The 14,117-nt window shown below is 35.8% G+C and overlaps 3 protein-coding genes across 11 annotated transcripts in view; all 3 read left to right on the top strand.

Moving 5' to 3' along the window:
* On the top strand, positions 182-3,845 carry LOC109346771. Of its 2 annotated transcripts, XM_019586546.1 has the most exons (4): positions 182-2,374; positions 2,512-2,703; positions 3,074-3,248; positions 3,294-3,845. In XM_019586546.1, exons 1-4 carry the CDS (start codon positions 192-194, stop codon positions 3,639-3,641), a joined length of 2,898 nt encoding a protein of 965 aa, XP_019442091.1. In that variant the 5' UTR covers positions 182-191; the 3' UTR covers positions 3,642-3,845. The 2 variants fall into 2 exon arrangements, with proteins under 2 accessions (XP_019442091.1, XP_019442090.1); XM_019586545.1 differs by having other exon boundaries at positions 3,074-3,845.
* Positions 5,451-6,761, top strand: LOC109346772 (acidic endochitinase-like). Its single transcript, XM_019586547.1, has 2 exons — positions 5,451-5,988; positions 6,194-6,761. Exons 1-2 carry the CDS (start codon positions 5,516-5,518, stop codon positions 6,594-6,596), a joined length of 876 nt encoding a protein of 291 aa, XP_019442092.1. The 5' UTR covers positions 5,451-5,515; the 3' UTR covers positions 6,597-6,761.
* The window catches only part of LOC109346773 (protein timeless homolog), an 8,657-nt gene continuing 2,183 nt past the window's right edge, over positions 7,644-14,117 (top strand). For 7 of the 8 annotated variants that reach the window (XM_019586549.1, XM_019586551.1, XM_019586550.1 and 4 more), the window contains exons 1-15: positions 7,644-7,803; positions 7,897-8,049; positions 8,152-8,311; positions 8,748-9,066; positions 9,293-9,430; positions 9,514-9,703; positions 9,816-9,946; positions 10,333-10,545; positions 11,000-11,166; positions 11,715-11,793; positions 11,937-12,467; positions 12,562-12,932; positions 13,357-13,434; positions 13,516-13,626; positions 13,841-14,080. In XM_019586549.1, coding sequence (XP_019442094.1) covers positions 7,701-7,803; positions 7,897-8,049; positions 8,152-8,311; positions 8,748-9,066; positions 9,293-9,430; positions 9,514-9,703; positions 9,816-9,946; positions 10,333-10,545; positions 11,000-11,166; positions 11,715-11,793; positions 11,937-12,467; positions 12,562-12,932; positions 13,357-13,434; positions 13,516-13,626; positions 13,841-14,080 — 2,984 coding nt within the window. In that variant the 5' untranslated portion in view covers positions 7,644-7,700. The remainder of the gene's footprint in view (positions 7,804-7,896; positions 8,050-8,151; positions 8,312-8,747; positions 9,067-9,292; positions 9,431-9,513; positions 9,704-9,815; positions 9,947-10,332; positions 10,546-10,999; positions 11,167-11,714; positions 11,794-11,936; positions 12,468-12,561; positions 12,933-13,356; positions 13,435-13,515; positions 13,627-13,840; positions 14,081-14,117) is intronic. The other variant, XM_019586554.1, reaches the window with a different exon arrangement.

A 14,117-nucleotide genomic window follows, 5' to 3' on the forward strand; every position in this document is an offset into this window, starting at 1 on the left:
TATTAAATCGTATTCGGTAAAAAGAGAATAATTGAAACTTTAGGCGGAATGATTTGATTTCCCGCCCAAGCAAGAAACCAAATTACATACGCAAACGACACCGTTTCAAGGTCATCGTTGTTTCGTTTCGTCCATATTATTATTGCAGTTGTATCGTAGAGATTTCAACAACACTGAAAAATAGTAGAAGCATGAGTGATCCATTTACATCATTCTCTCACACCCACCGCGTTGTTCTCTTAATCGACGTTTCCAATTCCGATTCCGATTCCGATTACTTCACCACTCTTCTCTCTTCTCTCAACACAATCCTCTCTTTCCCTTCTCTCTCTTCTTCTCTCTTCTCTTTTCATCTCTTCTTCTCTTCTCTCTCTCCTCTTCTCTCTCTCTCTAAACTCCCTCTTCCTTCTCCCTTCGATCTTCCTCTCCCTACTCTTCATTCTCTCTCCCAATCTCTCTCCCAATCTCTCTCTCGTTCTGTTCCTTCTCAACCTAATAAAGCTTCTCACATCGCTGCTTCGTTGTTGTACATTTTTCATCACTATTCGTGGGACCCACCTATACCTAATGAATCTTCTTCTATCACTTCCTCTAACTCTTTCGTTCCTTCGAATTTGGTTCTTCTATTCTCGCCTCTCTCTCACTCTTTCGACTCGTTTTTTGAACCGCATTCTTTCTCTGATGTTAGTTTATTCAGTGGTGAGTTTTCTCGCTGCTTTAATTCTGTCCGCAATGTGTTTGATTCGCGGGATATTCATTGCAGTTTCGTTCGTGTTGGGTCTGGATCTGGTTCTTGTCATAATGATGAAGTTTTGAAGGTTAATGAGTTGTTTCGGATTGGGGCTGCGAAATTAGGTTGGGGGTTTTGTTCTTTAGATTCAATTGTTCTTGGTTCTGCTATTGTTCCTTTTAGTTTGATTTATCCCAAGATTGGGACTTCTTGGGGTTCTATTCAATTTGATGATGATTGTTCTAAGAAAGTGCAAGTGAAATTGAGTCTTAACATCTTTGATGTAAATCACAACCCTATTGGCTACAATTGTTGTGATCTTGAATTGGTTGATTTTAAGATTTTAGCTAGGCCATGTCAGGATGTTTGGTTTAAACCGGAGTCGTCTAATGTGCAAGGTGGAGGTTGTGAGAGAAAGGAAAGATTTTGGAAGATATGTTCAGACGGGGTTATGAAATTTGAAGTTAAGGCTGTTTGTAGGTGTGATGCTTTTGTGAATTTAAGGGAATGCTTATCTGATTCAATTCTTGTCCGCGAGTGTTTCAGAGAATCTAAGAAGAAACATGAGCCGAGTTCAGATGATTTTTACGGAAATAGGGTTCTTCAAATGCTTGCAGCTGAATTTGGCTCCCAGTGGTGGAGAAAACCTGCACCCATCTGGGAAATTCTATTAAGTTTTCTTTGTAAAGAGGGTTACTGGGCGTTCGTGTCTCTTACCAATGCTAATGGTGATTCGGTTATGTGTATTCTAAGGCCTTTTACTGTTTCTTCTGCTCTCTTATCTGTATTAGGGGATCTAGATTTGTCTAGTGATTTTGGTGTTGCAAATATGTCTCAGTATGTTAGGGCAGTGGATGCTGAGGTTCACAAATCTGGTCATAAACTTAAGAATGATAATGGTTTGTTGGATTCTCATGCCATGAAGAGTAGTGATATAGCGATTGAGGGTCATCACCGGAAGAAAGTAATGGATATGATTACACTTAAGAACCTCACGTGGAGCTCCTTTTGTGATTCAGTATATGGTCAATTTGGGATGGACTTGTATGAAGTTTATTATGCTGTGGGATGTAACAAGTCGAAAAAGTTGTTGAAGTTTTTGAAATGCTGGATGAAACAGGTGAAGAAATCTGGATGTTATGATCCGACTTTGTCAGAGAAACCGAAGCCATATCAGATAATTGCAGAAGACATCAATGATAAATTGGCAGAGTTACCTCAAAATGGTGAACAGCCAATCACTCCATCTTCCTCAGTTGGAGTTAACACCGAGGCTTCTAGAATACAGGATGAAGCCGTGCTTGACTTTAGGTTAGAAACTTCTGAAGCATTTTTCAGTAATCTACCCAACAAGATCCATCAGGGAATTGAATCTGAAGACATAGACTTGGTGGCTTTGGCAGCGCGACTTGTGAGTTCATCTATATACTGGCTATGTCAGAAGGTCGACAAGGAAACTGTTTCTGAGAGTCATTCTTCTTCAAAGGGTCATAATAGTCGTGGTAGCATTGTTGTATCTGAGTTGACAAAACTCCTATTGAGGGAGCCCAAGGAGTTAGCTGCAAAGCATAAAGGCAGAAATTCCTTATCTCAGACATCTGATACAGGAGCTGCTACACAAGTTACAGAACATGTAGTTAGAGAGTATCCTTTGATAAAGTCCATTTTGTTATTTTTTCCTTACTAATGTTTCCATGTGATGCACTTCTTTGTTTTTAGTTTTCTAATCATTTTTAAACTTTGGGTTCTTTTGTTTCATGTTTCCCCTTAATGAGCATTAGATATGAACTGCAGATTTTATTTCGAATGGAGATTTTACAATCAGAGGTTGGCAGTGGAGTTGGTGATTCTAGCAAACAGAAGTTTGTCAAACAAATATGCTTGCTTTTTGAAAATATTCAGTGCCACATGGAAGGGGGATTCTTTGGTGATTGGAACCTTGAAAATTATGTATCAAGGATCATAAAAACCAGGTACGAGTTTACACATCTGGGGTACTTTAGATGATGATTGATAATTATTTTGAAATTTAGTCCTTATAATATACTATAGTACAAATTATAGAGCGACATAGAATTCCTAGGCTCTTTTGGCATGTGAGTTATAAAGCTCAATTTATTTCTATTTGCTGCAATTATGCCAACATGTAGAACTTTTTGTTCTCGCTTGATATCTAGTAGAGACTAATTGAGTCCAGAATTAGGTGTTGTACTTTTCCTAAAACACACTTCAATATGAACTTGTTCTTTCCTTCTTTCTTCATGGAAAGAATGAAATTAAGTTGATACACATAGAGAAAGGAAAGCTGGTAGACTTATGGTAATGAAATCCCTGAAATTTTAGGTATTCTGACACCCTTGAAGACATGGTTCATAAAATCTACAACAAAATGGACCTGCTGCTGTTCGCAGATGAGGATGAGGCCCCCAATAATTTACTAAACAGTGAGGACAGCAACAAATCTTTGAACCAAATAGTATACAGAGATGAGATGGGTGAAAATGATGTAAGTTATGAAATGGTGTTAGCAGAAAATGGGCCCATTCAGAGTGAGAAGAATGACAGTGGAAGACTCACAATGATCACAAGTGAGGATCATAATCGAAAACTAATTGAAGCAAAGGAGAGGAGAGAGAGGGCACGAAGATTTTCATCTTTCACAAGCTGGATGCCTGATTTGCACAGAGTTTGGGCCCCAAAACAGAAATCTATGAAACTCAAGACAGATCCACTTCGAAAGCTGCAAAAAAGGAAGGAGCGGCGGAGGGCAAGCTATGACACAGTATATGAGACGCCGATGGCAGCAAACAAGCATTCAAGCCCATGGTCAAGGGGTTCAGATGATGACAGTAGTGGGAGCCAAATATGTGGCTCTATTTCTAAGGCACTGTTTCAGGATGATGATCTTTGATGCCAGTAAGTCATACCTGACTTCCACATATTGTATGTTAAATTGGAAACATCACATGGATGCTTCTGTATTCAACCAAAACAAATTGTGGATGTTAATGTCTAGGATTTAAATTTGCTTTAAAGATCATGATAATTATATACAAACATTATTATATGAATTACTACATAGTGATTTCTAACAGTTAATTATTCATTTGTTCAATTTGATGCATTTGACCAACAGAAAATTGAAATGTATAATCATTGGAGAAAGAACTGTGCTTTCCTGCATTCTGCTAATGGATGAAAACATTTATTTTTGTTACTATGTTGCAAAAGGGATGTATAGGGTTTCTGTTCCAGATTTGGGTCACTGCTAACTTCATGAATTTACAAAAAGCAACTTAGATTATCCAATTCTGCTAGATTGATGCACTATGGTGTTGAGATAATGGATTATATGACTGTTGATGTTTGTAGAATTGGATGGTTTCCCTTAAGGTTGGTGGTGATAGTTTTCACTGTGGTTTGCAATATAAGGGGCTCAGTTTTAATCAACCATGCTGAATTCTCATAGGAAGATAGTATGTGTTGAATCTAATTGCATGTTGGGTTTGTTGTATGGGCCTAGATTAGGCTCACTTAGACATTTACCAGATCCAAACCATGTTAGTCCACTGGTAAACCAGGTGGCCCAACATGGTCTATATTATAAGATGTGAATGTTTATTGGTTTTAAATATTCAAGGTTGTAAATTTTACAATAAAACATGACATATTTCTAATTTTGAAAAACATGTTTATTGGTTTTATAATTTCACAACCAATAGACCCAACCTTCTTAAATTATGGTCTAGTTACTTTAAACTCGTTAAAATAAAAACAAAAACCTTGAATCACTAAATATTGAGAAAATTATGCATTCATTATATTATTTTACAGATCATTAATATTTAATTATTGTTGATTATTAAATATATTAAACATAAGAATATATATATTGATTTTATATAAGTCTTTATATTTTCAGTGCACACATATTATATTCTTGTAGATAATATTAAGAAATAATGTGACGATTATTTAAATGAAGTAACTTAAAGAAAACGTAGTTGAATTGGTCTATAGCTCTGATGATGGAGAAGGAATGGGGCCAAACAGTGCAAATGGTCAAAGGCTGTATTCACCTGAAGCTTCCACGGTTATGAATATGATGGAAGATTAAGCACAACTCGATCCATTCCCCATAAGTTACGCTCTAATTTATAACACATTTCAATATTGGTGGCTACTACCATTTTCAGCTTCAAACGTTTCCTACATTTCACTTCACCACCCATCAACACCGTTAACACTAATTCATATACTATTTTCTAATTGGGTCTTCATACACTTGGTTAAGTAAGCACTTAAGTTCTCACAAAAAGGTCTATTAAGAACCAATTACAAATTTTTTATACATTCAAAAATCTAATTATATATTTTTTGCTGTTCAATGAAACGTACCATAATACTCTACTTAAGTATTTTTGGGACTGAGTGACAAATCACATAATAAAAATCACTTGTTCCTATTGGTGTTCTCATAGGTGTTTCAGACCAATCAAAATGTATATTTAATTAGGAAAAAAAGTTATAAAAAAATTAACCAATATTTTATGAAATACCATTAAATAGGGACATGGAACAATGACTTTTTAGTACAAACCTTCTTACTTTTCTTTCCAAAGTGTAATACAAGCAATTTCTAACCCACAAGGCACGGTTCTCATAATTTCCTCCCCCAACTTTTGTATTCACATGCCCTCCAACACCTATATAAAGACCTTCTCTACATTCCTTCAACCAAACCAACAAGAAGCTATTAAAACAACTTGTAACATAGCTACAAACATGGCATCTCTCAAACAAGTTTCACTCATATTATTCCCTCTATTACTCATATCCCTATTCAACTTCTCCAATGCTGCTGGCATTGCCATCTATTGGGGTCAAAATGGTGGTGAAGGGTCCTTAGCAGATGCATGCAACACCAACAACTACCAATATGTGAACATAGCCTTTTTGTCAACTTTTGGCAATGGCCAAACCCCACAGTTAAACCTTGCTGGTCACTCTCTTGATGGGTTAAATGGTGATATAAAGGGTTGCCAAGGCCAAGGCATCAAAGTGTTACTCTCACTTGGTGGTGGTGCTGGAAGCTACTCTCTCAACTCTGCTGATGATGCTACAAACCTTGCAAACTATCTATGGAATAACTTCCTTGGAGGAAGTTCTGACTCAAGGCCCTTTGGTGATGCTGTCTTGGATGGAATTGATTTTGATATTGAAGCTGGTGGAGCCCAACACTATGATGACCTTGCAAGGTATGAGAACAATGCGATATTCTAAGAAATGAGAACACTTAATATATACCATTAGATCTTGAATGAATAGTTAAGATTAAAAGATATATACACCTGACTATCATATGATTAATAACTAACTTTTAATTCTAATTTATCCCTAATTGGTTGTAAGGCCCAGATTTATTGTTCTCACGATTTTTCTTCCTGTGAAATCTTTTACCAGGGCATTGGATGCATTCAGCAGCCAAAAGAAAGTGTACTTAGCTGCAGCACCACAGTGTCCAATCCCTGATGCACATTTAGATGCAGCTATAAACACTGGGCTATTTGATTATGTGTGGGTTCAGTTCTACAACAACCCTCAATGCCAATATGCAAGTGGAAACACTAACAATCTCATCAATTCATGGAACCAATGGACTTCATCACAAGCAAAACAAGTGTTTTTGGGTCTCCCAGCTTCTGAAGCAGCTGCTCCAAGTGGTGGTTTTATTCCTAGTGATGTGCTCATTTCTCAGGTTCTTCCTACAATCAAGACTTCTCCTAAGTATGGTGGAGTCATGCTTTGGAACAGATTCAATGACATTCAAACTGGATACAGTGATGCCATTAAGGGCAGTGTTTAATTTATTATATATAGTTTAAGGTTTATTAATCAAAATGGATCTTTTGAATAAGTTAGCACATTCAGTAAGTTATGTTCTTACATGTCTAGTGCTACATGAACACTCTCATATATGTAATAAATTAATAACCTTGAAATAATACAGCTATCAGGAATTGCTGAAACATTCTGCTAATTAGTATCTTTTTTCTTCTGACTTGGATTCTCATATTTTATTTGAAGAGTGATAACTTATATGTTATTAGAGAAACAAATTAATTATATAATATTACAATACTGAAATGGTAAGTACTAAAGGGTGTAGGACATCATGGTTGCCTTGACTTGTATGCAAACATCTCACTCATGTGGTTCTAGACAGAGCCACATCAAAATGATAGAAGAAAAGTCAACATGGCAACTAAATGCTAATTGTATAAACCTTCAATGCTTGACCAATATTAAGTGGCATTTGACCCACCAGGAATCAGGGCTACTTGTCAGTAACATTAAGAATACATCAAATATCCTACAACTTTGTATCACTACATGTGTTAATGTTGAGAGATATAATTGATTAAAAAAATATCTAACAATTATAATTTTAACTGAAATAACAATTTTTCAAATAATCAAAAGTAATAATACATAGAATAGTATAAAGAGTGAGACAATAAATATGTCTCTTGTCCATTCCTCTAAGTCTGAACAATGCACACTCCAAATCCCCAAAAGTAGCCTCTAAATGTATATATATTTTTTATTTCCCAGTAACGGTGTGAGAAATGTTTTTCACTTCCAACACAATTACTTGAAAGTGAAACATTAGCGAAGAAAAGGAAATTATTGTGATTATGGAGATTAAAGTATTATTATAAAAAAATAGTCAAAAATGAAAATATGGGGGGCAAAAAAGTGAATCCATTAATATATTTTAAATAGATTGATGAATGCAAAAGATAAAAAATAAAAATCAATTGCCCCTGAAACAAAACGCTACCGTTTTATTTCCCATTCCACAATAAAAAAGGCGGGAACATTTGCCGCCACTTTTTCAATATCAACCCATTCTCTCATATCAGAACTCCCATTCCAAAATTCTCAAAACCCTAATCTCCAAATCTAAATGGAAACTGAAGGGTTATCCGTAACCTGCGTCGGCCTCGGATCAATCGAAGAGGACGACTATGGCAATCGAATCGGTTACGCCAACACCGAATACTGCCTCGGTATCAATGAATCTCTCGCTTTTGTTTTTCTCCCTCAAATTTTGATTAAATTCTCCATTTCCTGATTTATTAATTCAAATTCGTTATTATCAGATAACTTGAAAGACTTGCTGAGGTTTTTGAGGCGCGATGATCCACAATCGCGCACTGTTTTCAAGCAAGTTTGCAAATGGAACATCGTTTCCAAGAACTTGATTCCGATCATTGAGTACTGTCACCACGATCGCAACCTGCTTCTGAATGCAGGTTTGTAAAGTATATTTGATTTTTTTTTCCTTTCATTATTAGCATGTTTTGACATTTTGATTAATTGAATGATTGGTAATTGTTGAGTTTTGTCTTGTTCAGTGAAGGTTTTGGTTTTCCTAACTATGCCTATTGAGCCCTCTTCTACGGATATCCCACAGCAGTTGGAGTATCTGTGGGGTTTGAAGGCTGCAGTGACGAATAGTGATGTTGCTGCTGTTACAGTGTCCATTCTAGAAAAACCTCTTGAGAATTTGGAATGGTGAGTGAGCCATTACTGCATTTTATTATGGATTTATGGAGCTATATCGTTTTGACATCAAGTTGTATTTGAGATCAGTGCCGAGAGAGAGAGAGCTGCTTTTTGTTTTGTGAAGAATATATACAGTATCTCGTTCTGTTGTCCAAAACTATTTTTCACAAACCATTTCTCTATTACCAAGGGAAAATTGTACTTATATGCATCAGTTTTGACTTAATTACAATTGGCAACCCTCTGAGTTATTGGTAAGTGTAATTACACAGACCTTCCCTAATGAAGATGAAGGTAGCTTTTAAAGTACAGAAGGTCTTAGTGTAATTAAGCTAATTCTCATGAGAGGTTGATGTAATTTAACATATTATTGATTACTATCTCTTAAAAGAATGAGATTGGAAAAACTACTCATTTGTTTCTGTCCCTTTTGTTTTGCTTCCAGTAATGCATTCACAGAGGATGATTGGAAACTGGTCCAGCTGGTGCTTACTTTATTTAGGAATATACTAGCTGTTCAGGAAATCCCATTGCAGCAACAGTCAGGGGGATTTGCTAGTCAGTTGTTATCGCTGAGAGATAGATTTCTTGAACTTTTGTTCAATGAGAATGTGACTGATATAATATTGGCTATTGCTCAATACGTTGGTGGTTCTAATGTTTATCTCCGTCAGGATAACTTGCTTCTACTGGAAATTTTCCATTATATATTTATGGGCCAGGATCCAGAGTTGATTGTTAAGGGCCATTTGAATGGATTAAAGGTTAGCCATCTCAACTTCATCATTATTTATTTTCTGGTCAAGGTTTTTCAGGGCACCAGCACACTATAAATTTGGATTGTTCTTTCTAGTTTTTAGAATATGCTTTTACAATATAACTTTCTTGGTTTTTTTTAGGCATGTTGGTTTCATCTTTCTAATGCTGTTATAAATTATGCTAAGGTTCTATATTGTTTGACCAATTACATTTTGCATATTTTACTTTTAGGCAGATGAGGGTTCCCAAGCTTCTCTTAGTAGTCTCCAGTCCATTATGGAGGAGGAAAAGAAAAAAATAAATATTTGTAGGCTCAACAATATGAGTCGACACTCACAATTTAGTGGAACATTTGCCCGGCTTACCATGGTATGACTTTTTTGCTCCCCACTAATTAGCTTCAAGTCTTCAGCAATAGTGTACTTTGTTGACACCAGTTGAATCTTTGGCAGGATGGTTCTAAAGCAGTAATTAAAGGAAATCCTAACTCTTCTCGTAATATACTGCATAAATCACAAAATATTATCAGGGGTCCTACCAAAAAAATTGCATGGGATCATCCAAAGTTACCTTCAACAAAGGATAAGATATTGGAGTTGCTTCATGGATTTTTGAACCAGTTTCTTTCTGTGGGATACAATGGTATCTCTTACAATAAATTGTTTCATTTACAAATTACAACTCATGCTTATCATCTTCGGGTTTCTGATTGTAAACATAACAGTAATCTCATTGCAATTCAATGATGTATCAGTTTTGATGCGATCCATTCGTGAAGATATTGAAAAGGAACACCCCGCAATTCAAAGAAGTGATGTTGTCGTTTTCTTTGAAGTTGCTGAATTTGTCACTGCATTTCAGTTTTACAAATATTCAACTTCTAAGGTAAGAATAATTGTCTGTCGTCTGCATATCTCTTGCTTGCTTTCATTCGTTACTCTTTCAAACATCAATATTCAATACTTAACATTGGCCCTTGATCAGAAATATCCAAGCCAATTGTTCATGATATTCATGGTTCTGGAATTATGAAGCACTTTTAGTTCATCTGAATATTTTAATTCGATATAGGTTACACACACAGAGTTGTCATATTTAGTTCATCTGAATGTTTGAATTGCATAAAATAAACTAGAAAGTAAATCACAGCATCTTTTGTGCTCATCTAGTCTTTGGTATCACTTATTGGTTTATGCATAAATTGCCTGCCGGACATTTGTAAATCTACATTTGGCGAAAGATGTTAACAGATATGTTCTCTCCTTTACTAGACCAAGGAGGGAGGGGATGCATTTGAGACTTTTGGTGATAAAGATGCTGATACCTCAGATTTCAGTGGTCAATTATGTGGGCCTATTGCATCATCCTTGAATGAGTCAATGTTTCAGTTAGTCATTTCAAAGTGGCGCAATGCATATGATGGTCTAAAGGAGACAAATGACTACAAGTTTTTATCAGCAGCTGGTTCTCTTTTGAAAAATATGGTAATGGGCACTAACAAATCTTAAAGATATGTTTTTGGTATGCTTTCTTTATTTAGTCCATACATTTATGATTTATCCTTAACAATGGGGTAGAAAATTGACAACCTTTTTCTTTTCAATTTAAACCTATGCTCCCGTTTTGACTGAGGTGTCCAAGTTGCTATAAATGTTATATATATCTTACTACTAGTTCACTTTTAAAAGCACTATTGCTTTATCAATCCAATTTCATGCTATTCTTTGTTTATATTTCCATGCTTTCCAGTTTGTTTATTATTATTTTTATTTTTATTAGTTTGATAAATTAGGTGTTGGGAAATAAGTCCTACATTGCCAGCTTCATTGTACCCAGAATGGTTTAAATACATGTTAGGGTACTCCTCTCGTTCCCAATTGGTTTTGAGATGGAACCTGAACCTTAACCACGTTATATGTTTCTGATTTGATTTTGCAGATTCGCATGCTGGATTTGGTGCTTAAATTGTTGCCGGAAGACTCTAAGGAGCCACAAACAACTCGCATCCTTCTATACAAGTTATTTTATGATCAGACTGAGGAAGGAATGACTCATTTCCTATTGAATTTGATGAAAATGTTTGATACCTACAAACAACCCAAAAGGTTCACCTCTTTATTTGAGCAAAAAATTTCACTTTCTTTAACTGTGAACTTATGTGTGTGGGTTATGTTTTTCATGCGATAATGGGAGCCTGGTGTTGTCATGAGACAAAAAATTGGTTGAGGTGGCCACCCTCAATACTGCATCACTTTGCCATTGTGGGTGTCCATTTATTGTCATTAATAAGTCTAATGGGAATCATTGTTTTTATACGTATTTTTGTTTTGAGTGTTTGTGTAATCATTTTGTGGAAAAGATGGGGTAGCCACTATTGTGGAAAGATATTAGAATTGTGCCTTAGGTGATTTGGTCATGTGTGGTGGATACCATTAGAAGTCCCAATAAGGAGAGTAGATCAAATGAAAGTTTGTCCAATTTCTAGAGATCAATGTCTTGTCAATGGACATGGTATATGATAAAACATTATGATGTCATTCGACCCATGTAGCTGATCCCGCCTAGTTAAAAAATGATTGCTGTTGTGATTTGTGTAATCCACAGTCAATACACTCTCCTTGCTGCCACACTTATGGTTTTTCTTTCTTGTCAGTGATCTTGCAGACTTGGTAGAAATCATTCACAAGGTTATAAAGCTGATGAATAATCTTCAGTCTCGAGGGACACTAAGGGTAAGCTTAGAGACATATTTACAATTATTTTTTATTTATCTCCTTTGAAATGTGTGTAAATGGTGTTGTCATTTCTGACTGATTATATGAGAATTTAACAGTTATTGATCCTTTTCATTATTTGGTATCCTACTAAATTCAAGGTATCTAAGAAATCAAGGAAAGTGAAAAAGAAGAAATTTCCAGAAGAAACCATATCAGGAAACAAACCAACTGAAGATCATTCTAGCATTCAAAAGGAAGCTGACACACCTGTTGGCAATCAACTAACTGAAAATCAACTGCTCCAGAAGGAATACCAATTGAACCCAAGCTCCACTGGGGATGAAGACTCTGCTGTTCCCAATGATAATGAACATGAAAATGATGATGATGAAGGTAGGAACTCACATGGTTGTTTGGAACCAATGGAAAGCAAAACTTCTGAACATGCTAATGAGGATATGTTGGATGGCATCGATGATTTTTCTGAAGATGAGCAGTTAAATGCATTTAATGAAGTTGATTTTAATGTTTCAACATTGATCTCTGCTTTTGCAAATCACAGTATCATTCAGAACTTATGTTGGTTGCTCAAGTTTTATAAGAGCAATTCCCTAGCTACAAATCATTACATAATTAGTATGCTGCGTAGAATCAGTGAAGACCTTGAACTCCATCCAATGCTGTACCAGGTTAAGTCTTGAAAGCATTTCCACCTTCAATGAGATTGCATGGTTGTTTGTGATTGTGGTAACATTTCTTAATCTTTTTAACATTTTCTTGTAGTTGTCACTGCTCATGACTTTTTATGACATCCTGGCTGAACAAAAGTCATGTCCCAGCAAGGATTATGCCGATATAGTTGATTTCCTAACCAGTTTGGTCAGGAAAATGCTAAAGAAAATGAAAAGGCAACCCCTCTTATTTTTGGAAGTCCTTTTCTGGAAGTCACGAAGGGAATGCCACTATATAAATGCTGAGTATTTGTTGGGTGAGCTTGGTCATTTAAAGAAAGAAACTAGAAGCTGGAATAGTAACCAAAGGGATGGAGAAATTGGTTCATCCCCTGTGAAAGCATGGACTCATAGAAGTATAGCTGATGCACTTGGTGATGATGAAGCTGATGTTGTAATAACCCATGACTTAGGATATCAAAGGTAAGATAAAGTTCTCTAACTCTCCTTGCAAGCTTTAGCTTCTTATCCAAGAAAACAGACACTCAGACATGTATTGACATGTGACAAAACACAAACATGACATAAAGACACCAAATTCTAAAATTGTAGGTACAGTACATGTCCAACATGCAACATGACATCAAAATGGTGCTCATGCTATATAGCTTCTTATGTAAATGTCCAAGTTTATATATTTTTTATGGTTTATGAGAAAAATTTGGGAACCCTGAGATAAACCATATTTAGAATTTGTATCTATTGTTGTTAACTTAGATTTGAGCAATGATTACCTTCCTCCAATTTGAATTTCACAATTTGAATTTTTCATAATTATTCTTGATCAAATGGAGATACTGCAGTACAACAGGCTGCCAGACTACTAATTTGGTTTTCCTTCTTTCAGCAATAGAGAAAAGGTTGATGGTGTTGTAGATGAGCTCACATCAACTTCGGGCAATAAGATTGATGAAGATGATAATAAGTATGTTTAAATCCTGATTCCAGATCAAAGTTTCCCTCAGATTTTCTAGTTTCTGATACTTGGTTCATGTGGACATAACAGTGGGGAGCGATTAATGGAAGATGAGTCTGGAACTGGAATAGCTCCAAGGAGAAAGAAAAAACTTATTCTTGATGGTGAATCAGAGAGACAAATTAAGGATCTCTATGAGAAGTAGGTCTCTGAACTCCAAAGTGTGATTTAAATTTTAGCGTTGACAATAATGAACTTGGCTTCTATACACACACGCACAAACACACATCTACTGCAAACATCCTCAAGGAGTTGGCAAGATAAATTTTATAGCTTCATTTTTTTCGTTCGTCTCTTGCATATAAGATTAGCATTTATTTTCATCACTGAATCCTTCTTGCTATGGATATTTTAGATTTAAGGATAACCCACACTGCAGTCGTCATATTGCTGAAGTGCTAGATCCAGATGGTAATATTTCACCAGCACAAATTTCCAATAAGTTAAAAAAGTTAGGGTTAAAGGTTGCACGAAGGAAAAATATTGGTGATTCTGATGAACCCTTGACAACTAGCCCTATTCAATTAGAGGCACAAGGATTCACTAACAATGATGCGGTGAATTTGGAGGGAGAAAGCCTGTTGGTTCAGCATCTGTAAGTATATTGGATCTTTTGTGCTTGTTAAGTATTT

Source organism: Lupinus angustifolius, chromosome LG04 (assembly GCF_001865875.1).
Source record: "Lupinus angustifolius cultivar Tanjil chromosome LG04, LupAngTanjil_v1.0, whole genome shotgun sequence".
Lineage (NCBI taxonomy): Eukaryota > Viridiplantae > Streptophyta > Magnoliopsida > Fabales > Fabaceae > Lupinus > Lupinus angustifolius.